We start from the raw sequence: 17,358 nt of genomic DNA, 5'->3' as shown, positions 1-17,358 counted from the left end.
TTCCTCATAACTCAGCCAAATCTGCAATACATAGGTCACAGTGGGTCATATAATTAGCCATTACTGAGACAAAAAGTGGAAGGAAACTGGCTATGTTCTACATGAACAGGAGTAAGAGCTACATGAGCACACACCTGGAGGAGGACTGGATGTATCTTGAGCGGCTTCTTTGCTTGCATCCTCATCTTTCTTTGTCAAAGGAGGCAAGTTTTTGGAAAGGGTGTCCAGATAATTAAACTTAAAGGAAAAACCAAAGACTTATTTTAGACTTAACTCATGGCCAAAAGGCAACTGCTCCAAGCACACTGAGTTGGTGAGTAGTGATTAAAGTGTTTTTTAGGGCCCTGGGAAAAAGGTTTGTAAACTACAAGTTTTTCAAGAGAGTAACTTAATTCTAGATTTTGTTCCCCATAATTTCCCATACTTTCTTGTCAGGCCACCTGTGGTAAATAATAGCATTTGGAATTTTCACAGAAGCACAGGGAGTTCTGAACACATAGCAATACTCCTTTTGCTTTAGAGTTTCAAGATTTCCTAGAAGAGGTGAGGCATGTTCTCCTTCCATGGACTTTCCAGAACTCATAATCTCTTAGTGTTGCCTCAGCAGCTGATGAGTGAGGACATTTTTAATGGAATAAAAATTTCAAAATGGGATTTATCAGAGGGTAATCATCAATAGGGAGAATTCAATCCCCCCAAAGGGCTTAAAATAGAGGTGGGAGAATGTAATTAATAGCGCTAATGTAAGGCAGGGAGCTGGAGCTATAGTAATACACTGGCAAAGAACTTCCCTCTCATATGCTTGTGAAAACATGGACTTGAAGAGTGTGGGCTAGTCAGTTGGGCTGATGGTTGAAGCAGGGAAGAAGCAACATCACGATAGGTAGGTTACATTAATAGCGTAGGCATTGTATCAATTCTTACGAGGACTCATTCAATTACATTCAATTACCTGAGACTGATAAAGCTTGCTCAGTTCAGATTTGAAGTAGGGTGATATTACTTTGCTCCTAATTTCCTTTAGATAATTCTGTGTTTTTTCAATTTCCTTCCTGGTAGATATTTCCACAATGATGCAAAAGATGACAAAAAATATTTTAAAATGTTATTTGCTTGTGTTTCAGCTCTAAATCCCACAGAAAATGCAGATCCTGAACAGCAAAACTGATAAGAATTAACGCAGGCAATTTTTTCTGTCAAATTGTTTTAGTTCATTTTCTGCTTCTTCTAGAATCGATCACACTTCCTACATTGGAAATTAGACTTTCCAGTAAGCTAGGAAATAATGACACCAGCTTGTAGTTTGGTTTTACAGTTGATCTCAGAAGGCTACAAACCACATGCTGACCTTTTTTCCTGTCTTTCCAGTTCTCTGAAGTTTGATAGTTAGATTCTACTGATTTCCAAAATTTCAGTAGCAATGGTAATAAACACGGAAACTTAGGGAATGAATGGCTTATGAATAATTAATGAGCACAAAGTAAAATAAAAACAATCACAATAATCCTGCTAGCCATCTTTCCAATACTAGAACCTGTACTTGTTTGTTAAATGTAGCTGAACCTAACCCTCTCTGAAATAATTTTTTAGTGCTTATTGCATGCCAGGAAAAGTTTGCAAAGCACTTTACATTTACATTTTATTGGTCAAAAAAATCAAGGCATATAGAAGTTAAATGTGCATGTGAGTTTTAGTCGCTAGGTTGTATCTAACTGTTATTGCAACCCCATGCACTGTTGTCTGCCAGGCTCCTCTGTCCATGGCATTTCCCAGGCAAGAATACTGGAGTGGGCTGCCATTTCTTTCTTTAGGGAATCTTCCCAACCTAGGGATAGAACCCAGGTCTCCTGCACTGCAGGCAGATGCTTCACCACTGACCTATCAGGGAAGCCCACATAGAAGTTAAGTAACCTACCCTAAATCACGTCACCAGTAAGAGGTGAAGTCTGAATTAAAACCCAGGTAGTATGCCCTTAAGCCAGTGATCTTGATTAGTGCCCATGCAAGTCAGCTGTTGGTGAACTGACAGAGGTCCTAGACATTAGGCAGTCTAATCATCCTATTTTATAGATAAGCAACTGAAATCCTGAAGTCAATTTTACTGAAGTAAAATAGCCAGCTGGCATCATACATTCTGCAGATAATCAAATGGAAGCTGATTCTAGGTCTGCTGCCTTTAAGATCAGTGCTTTTTCTCTTATATTAGACGGCCTCTCTAGAAATACTGGCTGAATGAAAATTGTCTTATTAAATAACTTGAATTTCTCTTTAAATCTCTACTGCCTCAATGGATTCATTCATCAATCTATGGCAGTCTAGCTACTGCTTACCACTCTCTTAAAACTGTTCTCACAAAAGAAATCAATAAATCTTCCAACTGATAAGCCCAAATTCCTCTTTTCATTTTCCTCTCCAATTCTTCCACAGCATCTGTCATTTGTTGACCACCTTCTATATCCTGGAAACTTTCTCCTTCCTTCACCCTCATCTCCCACCCATTTTCCACGTTGTTATCTCTTCTCTTTTCTAGGACACATATCTAATTCCATGTTGCATTTTCTTCAAAAACTTTTGTTGGCTTGCCATTACCTAGCTATGGGTTAAAATTCAAAATGTTAATGTTTCAAAAAAATTTAAATGTGAATGGATAATGCATGCACGTTTACATAAGTAGAAAAGAGTACATCATGGAAAGGAAGTTCATCTTACACTGTCCGCTAACCTCTCAGCCTCCTTCCCCACAGACTCTGTCACCAGGCTCTTGGAAATCCTTTCAGGGATATTCTATAGGACAGTATATATCTTCTAGTTTTATAGGAGGGTGGCCCCTGAGACCTAAGGTCTTATCTCACCACTTATCCAACACATTCCACAACCCAGACGTTTTTATTAAGAAGCATATTCATCCTGGGAGCCATTCTGGAGAGCAGCCATGCACACGTGTACAATGGTACAATATGTACTACTGTATACCCAATAAATATATCTGGCTTCCTTTCTTTAGGGCGAGAGGGCTGGGGTTGGAATCCTCAGCTAAGACTGAAAGGAAACCAGCACACATAATGCTGAGAGTACATTTCTCATGTGCATTATAAGAACCCTTGCGAGTTTATGACAATGCTCTACATTAAGTTCTAGAATATTTATCAATATATTAGAATTACCAAAGCACAGAGAATACAAGAGCGCTTTCTTGCTTATGACACAGAGAGGATCTACCTAATGTTCTAATAATGGGTTTCCTCAAAAGATTACAACATCATTGCACAATGAATGCCCATTGGGCAGAAATGTATTAGCAGAGATTTTAAGAACAGGGGGAGCCTAGATGGTAGGACCTTGCAAACCATCCCATCCTAAAATTCTATGACTCCACAAAACTGGGTCTTTCACACGCTTCTGTAGACTTCAGGGTAGAATTACCTCTTTTGAGCTAGTTTTTCTTTCCAGCGCTTTGTTGTCTCTGTGTGCCTGTGTAAAAGGAAAGGGAAAATATGATGGAAAAGGGCAATGCTCTCAGCTTACAGACAATAGAAGAAAAACCACCCTTGCAAGATAAATTGTTAACAGCGTGGAAGATGTTAACAGCGTGGAAGATGAAAGGCTGAGAATTCCTAGATACTATCACCCTCAGTATTACACTCTTATCTCCCATTTCCTCCTCATTTCCTTAATACTGATTGGAACACATTATTGGATCAGCTTACCTCAATTTCTTTTCAAGGAAATCTGTCTCAAAGGTTTCTGGTGGACATTCTGTAGCATTAGCCAAAGACTGCTTAAATAAATCAGTTAGGTGGGCTGCAACTTTAAAAATAGATGGGTTTAGCTTTTATCCTCACTTCTTGACAGCACAACACACAATCAGCATTCATCTGAGATGTTTTCTAAGAGCCTATATTTAGCCTCTCAAGTGTTTACTAGAATTTCCATGACCAAGTTATAATATCACAGGAAACCAGGTAGCTCTATGAAATATCCCTCTAGAAAACACACATCTTAGAATCAAAACATAAAATGTGGCAAACTCTTCATCTGTCCCACATCATCAGGGGAATCAATGTTCTACCTGAGTTTCTTCACATCTGAAGCACCAAAACTCCACAAAAGTAAATATCTTATTGAAATTGTGTTTTTAAAAAGATACCTTAGGGTCTGAATCCAAGGATATGAATACAAGATGATGGTTGTTTGACAATTTGGGCAGTGATTCTCAGAGGTTATTCCACAACATGGTCTCAGCAAAATGTTAACAGGAGATAAAAAAAGAAAGGAAGGTTCCCTATCCCATGGTTATATGAGTTTAGGAAATACTGATTTATATAAGGTTAAATATGTTTCATTACTTTAGGACTTTTCTGAACCCTTAATTAGTTCATGTACCTTGTGGCTGTCTAAGAATATAAGGCATTATGCAGCAGTATCCAAATTTATTTTATCATAAAACTCATTTTCCTCTGGAACCATGTCATAGACTAGTGCTTTCGGAAGTACTTTGAGGGGCAATGACTTAGGATCACCACTATTAATGTGTCAGAGCAGCTGTAAACATGCAAGACTGTTGATTCCTGCATCTGTTTGTCTGTTTGAAAAATACGTTTGGTTTATCCTTCAACATTGGGCAACTTGTGTATTTACCTGTTCACTGACTGTTCCCTCACACCAGAGGTTAAAAATTCAAATGCTACAATGTAGGGTTACTAATGTAGGACATCTAGTCAAACGTGAATTTCAGAGAAGCAATAACAGTTTTTTTAGTATAAGCATGCTCCTTGTTATTTTGGAACTTGCTCATAATAAAAAAAAATGTGTTGTTTCTCTGAAATTCAAATTTGACTGGGTCTTCTGTATTTTCATTTGTTAAATCTGGCAACCCTAATGTAAGAGGCCACCCACAAAAAGAGTGACAACAGACTGTAAGCACCAGGAGACGCTGGGGGCTTTGATGGACCCTTTGGTCCATGGCAGTCCTGGAGGCGCAGCTGCTAATCATCTTCAGCTACATGTCACGGTATGGTAGAGGAAGACTCAGATATACCAAACAACAAACACAGCTGTGCAAGCCAGCACCACGCAGGACATGCAAAACACGCCTGTGGGCTGAACGGAGCCCGTGGCTGCCAGTTTCTGACTTTTGTCATACAGTCAAAATAGAAAAGAAAACCCCAAACCACAAAAATTCTCTGCTGCTTATCTTCTATGAACTATGAAACTATATAACCAAGTTGGCTGGGGCTGTATATGGTCCCAAATAAATTGCTTTCCGAAAGTAGACTGCTTGGGCTACATGTAGTGTAAAACATGGCAAGGTTTTTGTTATATCTATGTAGTTGCTCCAAAGTTTTGTGTATGTGACTGCGTGTGTTAGGGGTGGAGTGTATTCGGTTGACTGCTTCCTTCCTGTATGTTTGCTATGTTCTAAATACAAGTTGACACTAACTTAAAAGCCAAATGTCAACATTTTTCATGCAACATGCGACAAAAATGAATTTGAGGCAATCATGGTTTTAAGACTCTCACAATTTAGACAGGAAAGCGTATAAAAAAGTCATTACAGTACAACATGGCCAGTATGACAACAAATATGTATACGCTACTTTGCTATCAGATGAGAGAATTTAACTGAGAAGTGTATTTAAGATTGCTCCTTTGAAATCTATAACTATTTTACAGAAAAATATTAAGTATAATTACCTTCAGTAACATGACTTTTTGTAGTTTCCTCCATTTTAGGGAAAGACTGAAATGAAGAGAGAGTTCCTTAATAGTAATTATTATATTACATACAAAATTTACTTTGTTTAGCAAGATTCTTCTTTATATATGCAAATTGATCTTTTATGGAAACTACTGTAAAATGAATTAGTTTTTAATGCTGATACAAAAAGTGATTTTTCTTTTAGTCATTTATTTCATTTAGCAAATTTCTAAAAGTGGAAATCACTCTACACTTAAGTGTAGAAATTGCTTTTTCTTCCTTCTTCCAATTTCATTTATTAATTCATACATTTCAATGAATGCCAGCTTCTCTGAAGACAATAAAAACTTTTATTTAAGAGCCTTCAGAATTATTCATGCGTCAAGGAAGAGACTGTGGCTACTGCTGCTACTGCTAAGTCGCTTCAGTCGTGTCCGACTCTGTGACCCCATAGACGGCAGCCCACCAGGCTCCTCTGTCCCTGGGATTCTTCAGGCAAGAATATGGGAGTGGGTTGCCATTTCCTTCTCCAATGCATGAAAGTGAAAAGTGAAAGTGAAGTCACTTTAGTCGTGTCCGACTCTTAGAGACACCATGGACTGCAGCCCACCAGACTCCTCCGTCCATGGGATTTTCCAGGCAGGAGTATTGGAGTGGGTTGCCATTGCCTTCTCTGAAGGAAGAGACTAAAACGCATCATATTGGGATTCTCTGGTGGCTCAGATGGTAAAAGAGTTTGCCTGCAAATGTGGGAGACCTGGGTTCAATCCCTGGGTCAGGAAGATCCCCTGAAGAAAATGGCAACCAACTCCAGTATTCTTGCCTGGAGAATCCCAGGGACAGAGGAGCCTGGCAGGCCAGTCCACAGGGTCACAAATGACTAAGAGACTTCACTTTCACTTTCTTTCAAAAAGTGTTTACAAAATGTGATACATATAAGGAATCAGGGTTCCACAGAAATAAGAAATTATAAGGAGGGGGAAAAACCTTCATAAAAGTGACAGAAATAGCTGTTATTTACAATATTTTGTCTTGATGCATTGAATACTGAAACAAAAGCAAAAAACACTGGACTAGAAAACATTTCTTTCTCACCATAACCAGCTTGAGGAGATCTGCAGCATTGCCTCTCTCCTCCTCAGTTCTGGAATCTTTAACTGTCATTTCCTGCAACTCATCTTCTTTCTTTAGAATATGGTTTATGTAATCCTAAATCAGTAGAATAAAAGAAATCAATAAAACACAGAAGTATGGTAGAGAGAGATACAAAATAGTTAACAGCAACTGGAAATATTACAAAAGGTTAAGAATATGTAAGTTTACACTGCTCAGCAACCAGCTACTAGTCAAGCAATCTGGAAAGGCTTTTCCTTAATATGTTAATAAGCAAAGACCCGAAAAGCTCAAGAGTAAAGCTGTAAGAGCCACGGGCCATTAGAACTGTCTGCAGACCTCAGATGGAGAAGGCAATGGCACCCCACTCCAGTACTCCTGCCTGGAAAATCCCATGGACGGAGGAGCCTGGTAGGCTGCAGTCCATGGGGTCGCTAAGTGTCGGACACAACTGAACGACTTCACTTTCACTTTTCACTTTCATGCATTGGAGGAGGAAATGGCAACCCACTCCAGTGTTCTTGCCTGGAGAATCCCATGGACAGAGGAGCCTGGTGGGCTGCTGTCTACGGGGTCGCACAGAGTCGGACACGACTGAAGCGACTTAGCAGCAGCAGCAGCAGCAGACCTCAGAGAAGCCCAGCTTCTCACTCAGCGTCCTCATCAATAAAATGGACAGCGCTGGGATAGATGATTTCTAGAGTCCTCTGCAGGTATAGTCTTCAAGATGATACTTATGAATGTAAGTGGCTCAGTTCATGCCTTTGCTGAAAACCATAAATACTTGAATTTTCATGAATAACGGTCCCCTGCTGTATGCCAGGTGTTGGATGTGTAGCCATAAACTAAACACATACGACACACGTTCTGAGATAGTGGACACTCTTGACAGTGAGGCACTGCAGACATGCTTAATAGTGAACTATATATCAGCAAAAGCTTCGACTGTTTCCAAAGACTAACTAAATCCTTTTCTTCCATGGAAGAATGAAGATTATTCAGGGAATCCTACTGCTTCCCATTTTCAACCAGTAACTAGCTGCCACTGATAAATAGACAGCCAGCAGTCTGTCAGAAATGCTCAAGAAGTGTTATATAATACAACATGCCTGGTCACAGAAGGAGAAAAACTAGGAAATAACTTACATTAGGGACAAGTATCAAGTTAATATGCAGTTCTACCTTTTCCCAGAGGTTACTAGATCAGTTTTCCAGAGAGTGAGAAAGGAGGACAATACTGCAATCACATTTAAAAGATACTTATCTTCTCAACGTCTTTGGAGCCTTAATACTTCCTCTACTTTATGGGAACCACGAAATATTTTCCATCATGCAACCTCCTACTGAAGATTGGCATTCATGTGTTGCATTAAATAAATATTGGTACAATTCCGTAAGTTCAGGTTCCTTAGGAAACCAAGAGGAATGGTTGCCCTGTTGCTGATTCTTTTGGTCAGGTTACCTGCAATCCCTTACCTTCAGGGAAATCTGCAGTTTCAGTTTCACCTCATTCTTTATGACCTCGTGCTGGATGAACTGGCGTGTCTGTAGCACACTGGGGCTCTTCAGTATAGGGGCTGGAGTGTTCACTAACTGTTTGGAGCCAATGTCGAGACCCTTCCAAATCTGAGTGCCAAACGGAGGTCCTGGAGTTTTTTTCTGTCACCAAAATAAGCAAAACCACCATCAAAGAAATGAGTATGTTTTAATATTAGATTTTTTCTTCCACTGTGTACTTATTATGTAGACACTATGCTCAAACTACCGCACAATCGCACTCATCTCACACGCTAGCAAAGTGATGGCCAAATTCTCCCAGCCAGGCTTCAACAGTACGTGAACTGTGAATTTCCAGATGTTCCAGCTGGATTTAGAAAAGGTAGAGGAACCAGAGATCAAATTGCCAACATCCAGTGGATCATTGAAAAACAGAGAGTTCCCATAAAACATCTACTTCTGCTTTACTGACTACACCAAAGCCTTTGATTGTGTGGATCACAACAAACTGTGGAAAATTCTTAAAGTGATGGGAATACTGGATCACCTGACCTGCCTCCTGAGAAATCTGTGTGCACGTCAGGAAGCAACAGTTAAAACTGGGCATGGAACAACAGACTGGTTCCAAATCAGGAAAGGAGTACATCAAGGCTATATATTGTCACCCTGCTTATTTAACTTATATGCAGAGTACATCATGAGAAATGCTGGGCTGGAAGACGCTCAAGCTGGAATCAAGATTTCTGGGAGAAATACCAATAACCTCAGATATGCAGATGACACCACCCTTATAGCAGAAAGTGAAGAACTATAGAGCCTCTTGATGAAAGTGAAAGAGGAGAGTGAAAAAGTTGGCTTAAAGTTCAACATTCAGAAAACTAAGATCATGGCACCTGGTTCCATCACTTCATGGCAAATAGATGGGGAAACAGTGGAAACACTGAGTGACTTTATTTTGGGGGGCTCCAAAATCACTGCAGATGGTGACTGCAGCTATGAAATTAAAAGACGCTGGTTCCTTGGAAGAAAAGTTATGATCAACCTAGACAGCATATTAAAAAGCAGAGACATTCATTACTTGGCCAACAAAGGTCCATCTAGTCAAAGCTATGGTTTTTCCAGTAGTCATGTATGGATGTGAGAACTGTACTATAAAGAAAGCTGAGCGCCAAAGAATTGATGCTTTTGAGTTGTGGTGTTGGAGAAGACTCTTGAGAGTCCCTTGGACTGCAAGAAGATCCAACCAGTCCATCCTAAAGGAAATCAGTCCTGAATATTCATTGGAAGGACTGATGCTGAAGCTGAAACTCCAATAATTTGGCCACCTGATGCAAAGAACTGACTCATTTGAAAAGACCCTGATGCTGGAAAAGATTGAAGGTGGGATGAGAAGGGGATGACAGAGGATGAGATGGTTGGATGGCATCGCCGACTCAATAGACATGAGTCTGAATAAATTCTGGGAGTTGGAGATGGACAGGGAGGCTGGCATGCTGCATTGCATGGGGTTGCAGAGTCGGACAAGACTGAGCAACTGAACTGAACTGAACTGGAGACACTATATGCTAGGAACCTCTCATTAGTGAATATAATAGTGAAAAAAAAAGGGATCCCTGCTCTCAAAATTTTTGCAAATATAAGGAAAATTAGGAATGAACTGGACAAGTTTTCCTCTTTATATGTGTTACCAAAAATAAGGACATTTTAAAATCCTGTTGCCTGATATCCTACTGGATAGCATTTAAGGGAATGCTAAGCCATGCTGTTGCCATGGTGATGCAGCAGAAGCCTTGTTTATGCCAAATGCATGAGACTACCTGGTCTTCCCAGGTGGCTCTAGTGGTAAAGAACCTGCCTGACAATGCAGGAGATGCAAGAGACATTGGTTTGATCCCTGGGTTGAGAAGATCCACTGGAGGGGGAAATGGCCTCCCACTCCAGTATTCTTCCATAGAGAATCCCGTGGACAAGGGAGCCTGGTGGGCTACAGTCCATAGGGTCACAAAGAGCTGGACATGACTGAAGTGATTTAGCACACACACATATTTTTATACCCACAGAGAGCCTAAAACATTTGGAATTAAGCTCGGAGAGATCCTTTGAAGGAAAAATCAAGCCATAGATCTGGGTGGTCTTTGACCTCACTCTAGATTAAGCATGCTGTCAGAATCTTCCCAGGATCTCTTCTGCAGAAATGTGTGCCTTGTGTCGATGCACATCTCTTATGTTTTTTGGAATTGACTTTCAGGAGTTGTGTGGGCTTGATGTGTTTCATTTTAAGTTGCTCTTCATGTCAAATGCATGGTCAGTGACAGCTACTCAGGAGCTTGCCTGGGCTGGGTCACTCCACTGGTCAGAGGTCACAGCTATAGGAATTTTGGAGGAAGAGAAGGAACTTCCTTCATTCATCTCAAATGTGGTATATTATTTTTCATAATGCAATAAATACATTCAACTTGGAGATAGCCTTTGTAAACCATTTGGTATGAGCTTTCAATTTTCAGATAAGGAAGCAGAGATCAAGGGTGACTTGTCTCAAATTCCATATTAATAATTGATAAAGTCAAGATTAGAATTCAGATCACCTTCATTCACCATGTTGATTATAGGTACCAAACTGAAACAGAGGGTTAGGCGATCTTTGCTATCTTAAGAGTTCATTACCTCTGCTTCCACAACTATAAGACTGGATAAAGAAACCAAGATAATCATAACTAAAAAACATTATCCTCCTTACTTCACAGTACTATCTTTCCCTGATCATGTTACCAATGCCTTCACTGATTTAACAATTTAACATCTGACAGTTTGCTGGACATATTACATAAACTGCTTGCAAAATTAAATGACAAACCTGGCAAGATGCAGGACTTTATGATTTCTTAAGATATTTTCTTTCATTCTTTAAAAAAATCTGAGGCGAGGCTTCTCTAAGCTGACACAATTACAATGCTTACTTTTTAACACTGAGATTCCGAGTCCATATATTTACTATTTCACGGTATTCTTACATACTCAGTTTGTGCACTAATAAATTAAGAACAAAGGGAAAGTGAAAGACCTCAGATTGTGCGTTAAAACTAGCAAATATTGGGAGAAAGGAAGATTTCTATATTGCATAGTATCAGTAATGGGTTACTCAGACTAGATATTTTTATATGATAGGAAGATGTTCAAACCAGCAATGTAGACTAAAAAAATAAAATTGAGATTAGTCAGGTATATTTCTCCAAAATCTATAAATGTCAAAGTATTCAAATATAAAACTCCTTGATCCTGTTAACAATTTACAAAAGAATGAAAAGAGGTGAATATACAGGAGAAGACCTGAGCTCTGATCCATGGATGGATGGATATGCATATATGGTGACTTCACAGCAGGAAAATTTATACCTGAACTGAGGGAAAGGTCTCCCATGTCCTTGACTGGAGATTAGGAGGAACAATCGTATCTAATTCTTTCTTCACTAGCCATGGTGACACTTCATGGAAAGGGCGAAGGACGGTGATGCTCAGGGCACCTGGGTCACAGAGAGTTAGCAGAGGGTCATGTCTCTGTCAGAAATACTCGGAGAAATTCGGCAAATACTAAACACATTTGATAAGCCAGACATGGCGATCATGCTTAAGGACCTCCACGCTAATAAGGAAAGTCTTTTAGTCAGAGTAACGTCTAAAAGCTGCATTCAGACCACTTGAAAGCATTAATTGACACTTCGCTGTCCTTCAGAAATCAGACGCAAGTCCTGTCAGTTCTACCACTAAGCATCTCTTGAGTTCATCCACCTTTTTCCCCTCCACTGACCCAACCTTGGACTATTTCCCGCAGAGAGATCCTGTTTTGGACGTCAGCAACAATGAACTTTTCTTCCCACCTCTACTCTGTGAATGAACCTCCTTCCACAGGCAGGGTGACTGACTGTGTTAGTCCACCATGTAGACTTTTCTTTGACTTCCCATCGTTTATAGGATAAAACTGAGGCCTTCATGTTTTCTCCTGCCTCCTCAACGTGGGCTATTTTCCCTTCTATACTTTGGCTCCTTTGGCCTTTTCTCCTCTGTTCCAAGCTTCCTGCTTTGTATTCCCTCTTCCAAGAAAGCTCCTCCTCCTCTTTTAATTCGTGCCTACTTATCCAGCAGTTCTTGGCTCCAGCGTTTTCAGGAAAGCCTTCTAGATTATGTCAGGCTCCCCTGTTAGATGCTCTCATGGAATCATATTCCTTTACTCCATACGCCTTATCCCAATTTATAAGCATACAGGTATTTGTGTGACTATGTAATTAACGCCCATCTCTTTCCTTAGACTCTAAGCTTTGTGAAAGCAGGGTTTGTTGCTCTCTTAGCTCACCATTGTATCCCTAACATCCAGCCAAGTTTTGGTACATGGTGGGTTATCATGTAGATGCTAAATGACTGACTAATGAAGCAATTTGAGATGAATTCTTATTCTCTCACAGTTCTACACACACACTGTACAACCAGTCAGAGCTCCCCACTTTCCATATTCATAGAGAAAAAGCAAATTTATTATATCACACACATGTACATTGATGCATTCAAAGATACAACTGCATATAGAGGTGGGCATACTCATAAATGAATACAAAATATACCCCACCTATCAGAGAAAAGATAAAACAGGAAACACATACATAAACCTAGATAGACACAGCATATTGCTTTGGTGCATGGATAACATGGAAGCTTTTTTGTTTTTTCTGTGCTTAAATACACACGTTACATATACAGTGGTTCTTACCTAATGCAACATATGTCTCTATTTTTTGGTCATACACTAATTTCTTGAAATTAATGAAAATATGTAAATGTCCAATGAATATAATACATAACTTATCCTATATTTCAGGTTGGATTTCTAACTGACACATCAAATCTACTTTATTCTCTTGTTATACTAAATTCATGAAGGCAACACCATCAAAATGACAAAAAATGAAGTTAGGAAATATACCTCACTTTTGTTTTTTCCTACTAAGATGAAACTGACACATAAGTAGGAACCTAGGTACATAACTAAATCTACCTAACAAGCCTAAATGCAGATACAGATCTCCTTATAGGTAGGAAAGGGACTCACACAATTTACACAGGTTGGTGCTTAGATAAAGCATAGTACAAACATACATCACTGCACAACCAGGCTGACATGGCCAGGTGGAAAGCAGAGTTGAAAAGTGAGCAAAGGGGAAAACATAGCAACCACATCAGGGTAGACTGGCTATGGAGGATGAGAGTTGGTAAAGGACACAGCAACTTCCAGTCTGGCTCTCTACCTGGTTGTTCCTGTACTGGCTCTTGAAGAACTACAGTAGTTGATTCTCCATATGCCAAGGAGAGGTACTCTTCTATGTCACTGTCCCGAAGAAGCTCCACTCCTGATCCATCAGCATAGATAACAAAAAACCTGTTTGCAGAAATAAAAATCAGATCCCTTGACACATTCAGCTAAAATGCTCCTTAAACTTGGAACTGAAAATAAAAGTCATGATTTTATTCTTATCATATTACCTGGGGACATGTTCACCATAGATTTGCAGATGATTCTTATGAAGGTGAGTGGATGACAAACTGTCATAACCTTCAGCTTTTGCATTTAAATCATCTTCCAGGTTGTTTTCAGGTAGGATGGTTGATGCACTACCATCAGCCATGACCTAAGGGACACAGTAGATAAGCAACTAAAAAAAAAAAGCCATAAAGCTTACATTTTTGTTGATCTCATTTGAGAAAGCAGGTAATCTTTTGGATATTCAGAAAATCAAAGATATTTACTTATAAGGTATTATTCCCTAAGTATTTTGTTGTTGTTCAGCCACAAAGTCATGTCTGACTCTTGCAACCCCATGGACTGTAGCTCACCAGGCTTCTCTGTCCATGGGATTTCCCAGGCAAGAATACTGGAGCAGGTTGCCATTTTCTCCTCCAGGGGAATCTTCCCAACTCAGGGATGGATTCCACATCTCCTGTATTGGCAGGTGGATTCTTTACTGCTGAGCCACCAGGGAAGCCCCAATAGACTGCATTAATAAAAGTGAAAACGTAGTAGCACATCTTCACTGACAAACTACACCGAGAATGTGAAAACAAATGGGAAGACAAGCCAGAGTACAATCAGAGGAAGGCGACTAGTATGGCAGGGGACACACCAGGGGACAATCTTATCTTCTGAGGATAAGTTCAGGGAACTGGGAATTTAAACATGGAGGAAAGACTACTCATGTGACAGTTGTCTTGAAACATTAAGAGTGACAGTATGGATTCTAAGCACAGAATTAGAGACTCATGGATAGACCACCCTGGGAAACAGATGGAGGTTCACTCTGAGATGTACATTCCTAGCCATTGCTACTGTCAAGATACAGAGTGTGGTTTAGGCTGAAAGGCCACTGAAGGGAACGCACAAGAAGAACATCGAAGCCTAGAGTAATGCTTGGCTTAGATGTTTCAACTTGGAGGGTTTGGGCTTTAGGTTTCAATTTCAGTTCATTGTAAATCAAAGTCTCTTAGTAGCCTGAACTCAGGCTGTGAAGAGTCTCACTTACTTAGCACAGAAAAACAAATCTGGATCAGGCCCAGTCTGCACCCCATGCAAAGCTGGGGACTCTTTGTCAGGGTTTCAAATCTAAAAAATAACTTTGCCACCCACTAGCCAACACATGAAATTCCACCAAGGGGTGAGGAGTGGGAAAAAAGTGCCTAGAGAAAGGGCTGGTGGACCTCTCCTTGTCAAGGGCCAGATAGTATATATTTTAGGGTTTGTAGGCCATAGAGTTTCTGTTGCAACTAGTCAATGCTGCCATTACATGCAAAAGCAGCCACAGGTAATATGTAAACAAATGAGCATGGCTATGTTCCAATAAAACTTTATATAATGACACTGAAATTGAATTTCCTATTATTTTCTGTGTCATAAAATTCTCTTCTCCTTCTGATTTTCCCCAACCGTTTAAAAATGTAAAATGTAGTCAGCCTGCGTTTTTAACTCAAGGGCGCATATAAACAAGTGACCATGGTTTGTCACTGCCTGGCTTAGCAATAAGAGGAAGGACAGAGAAACAGAACACAGAGCTCTACCACGGACCAGCTAAGCACCTCACCAGGCTTCCCACCTCCCCATCCTCAGTCCTCCTGGAACCCTCATGCTGATAATATTTCTAAGCATTCTCTACCTAGTCAAACAGACTTGCCTGCTGTCCTGTGTATTTTCTCTCACTTAAACCCAGATACAGAGCATTCTTACACTGTTCTTTGTTGTTGACATTATTTTTAGATGTTTAGTAACTTCCCCCCTTTTTGTTCTAATTATTTATTTGGCTTTACCATTTCAACCATCCTCATTGTTGGGTTTGCTATCCCCTGCTGCTGCTGCTAAGTCGCTTCAGTCGTGTCCGACTCTGTGAGACCCCATAGACAGCAGCCCACCAGGCTCCCCCGTCCCTGGGATTCTCCAGGCAAGAACACTGGAGTGGGTTGCCATTTCCTTCTCCAATGAAGCATAATCGAGAATTAAAGCTACTGACATTAATTGCTGTTGTCCAAAGCACTGACAGTAAGTAGATAACTAATCCCAAGGCAGCTAAGATAAAAAGCTATTTGGGAGCTCTCTAGGGTGAAATATCTCAAAAGCAAACCCATCGCCTCTCTCTCCATACTAATGATGCACTTTACCTGAAAGGTATTTCCTTCGGGATCCATGACCTCGCAGATAACCTCTGATGTGTGTTTCATGATGTACCTGCTAGCTCTCAGCTGCTCACGTTTTTGAAAAGGATGGTATATGTCACTGCTTGATTCATGGCAATATATAGCTGAACAGTCCCTATCAATATGAAGACAGCCTGTGTTTGGAGGTAACACCTGAAAGGGTCACACACAGAGATAAATTATTCAAAATTTCTTGATTGATTTGAGAGATTTAGAAAATCACTTAAGGAAAAAATACTATCCATTGACTTGAGACACAAATGTATTTTCAGGAAGAAAACAAAAGAGGATGTAAGTTTGGGGAAAGACTACTTAATAAGGAGGCAAATAATGATTAGGATATAATTGTTCCTGCATCTCATATTTTATCTACTCACTTTAATACTTCTTCCAGTTAATGCAATCTACGCCCCTTCTTTTTTCAGATATTTAATTAAAGTATTAAAAGCATATGTTAAGTAAACACACTTGACCCTATTCAAAACTCTTGGAATCCTTTAATGTTTTTGGGCAAGGAGCATCTTCAAAGGGGTCAACAGCAATGGGACAAATGCTTTTAGAAGCTTTTATTTTTCCTCATTCCTCTGGTGGCTGACACAGACCTTAAGTAATAGCTTTTGTATAATGACTTCTGGTTTGGATAGCCTCTTTGAGATATAATTCACATGCCATATATTCTCCCCTTTAAAGTGTTCATTCAGTGGATTTTAGTATATTCAAAAACTTGTGCAAACATGATCACTAATTCCAGAATATTTCCATTGTCCTACAAAGAAACCCTGATGCCATTAGTCATTCTGCACCTCTCCTGTCTCTGGCAACCACTGACCTGCTGTCTCTGTGGATTTGACTATTTCAGACACTCTGTAGAAATGGAAGCATGTGATACTTGGCACCTCTTGTGCCTGGCTTCTTTCACTTGGCATAAAGTTTTTAAGCTTCATTTATATTGTAGTGTGTATCAATACTTCATTCTGTTTATTTCCACTTCAGTTTAGATGTGTGAAATTTTAAAAGTTTTTATGCTAAAATGAACTCAAGTTTTTTCAATTTAGGTAGTTTGGGGAGATTTGAAACTGAAATCAAGCCTACATTTGCTAAACTATGCTATGCTAAGTCACTTCAGTTGTGTCTGACTCTGTGAGACCCCATAGACGGCAGCCCATTAGGCTCCCCCGTCCCTGGGATTCTGCAGGCAAGAACACTGGAGTGGGTTGCCATTTCCTTCTTCAATGCATGAAAGTGAAAATTGAAAGTGAAGTCGCTCAGTTGTGTCCGACTCTTTGCTAAACTGAGGAGTTCAAAGTTCACAAATTCAGCCATTA

At 39.9% G+C, this 17,358-nt stretch overlaps 1 protein-coding gene across 4 annotated transcripts in view; it reads right to left on the bottom strand.

The window, feature by feature from the left end:
• SPAG17 (sperm associated antigen 17) overlaps positions 1 to 17,358 on the bottom strand; it is a 254,113-nt gene that overhangs the window by 41,372 nt on the left and 195,383 nt on the right. For all 4 annotated transcript variants that reach the window (XM_070785824.1, XM_070785828.1, XM_070785827.1 and 1 more), the window contains 11 exons: positions 15,998 to 16,186; positions 13,838 to 13,983; positions 13,603 to 13,733; positions 11,702 to 11,829; positions 8,288 to 8,470; positions 6,794 to 6,907; positions 5,695 to 5,740; positions 3,708 to 3,807; positions 3,424 to 3,471; positions 953 to 1,052; positions 135 to 237 (listed from right to left, as the gene is read on the bottom strand). In XM_070785824.1, coding sequence (XP_070641925.1) covers positions 135 to 237; positions 953 to 1,052; positions 3,424 to 3,471; positions 3,708 to 3,807; positions 5,695 to 5,740; positions 6,794 to 6,907; positions 8,288 to 8,470; positions 11,702 to 11,829; positions 13,603 to 13,733; positions 13,838 to 13,983; positions 15,998 to 16,186 — 1,288 coding nt within the window. The remainder of the gene's footprint in view (positions 1 to 134; positions 238 to 952; positions 1,053 to 3,423; positions 3,472 to 3,707; positions 3,808 to 5,694; positions 5,741 to 6,793; positions 6,908 to 8,287; positions 8,471 to 11,701; positions 11,830 to 13,602; positions 13,734 to 13,837; positions 13,984 to 15,997; positions 16,187 to 17,358) is intronic.

This window comes from Bos indicus, chromosome 3 (genome assembly GCF_029378745.1).
Source record: "Bos indicus isolate NIAB-ARS_2022 breed Sahiwal x Tharparkar chromosome 3, NIAB-ARS_B.indTharparkar_mat_pri_1.0, whole genome shotgun sequence".
NCBI lineage: Eukaryota > Metazoa > Chordata > Mammalia > Artiodactyla > Bovidae > Bos > Bos indicus.
The sequence above is the reverse complement of the archived record's forward strand: the minus strand, read 5'-3'. Positions and strand labels throughout refer to the sequence as shown.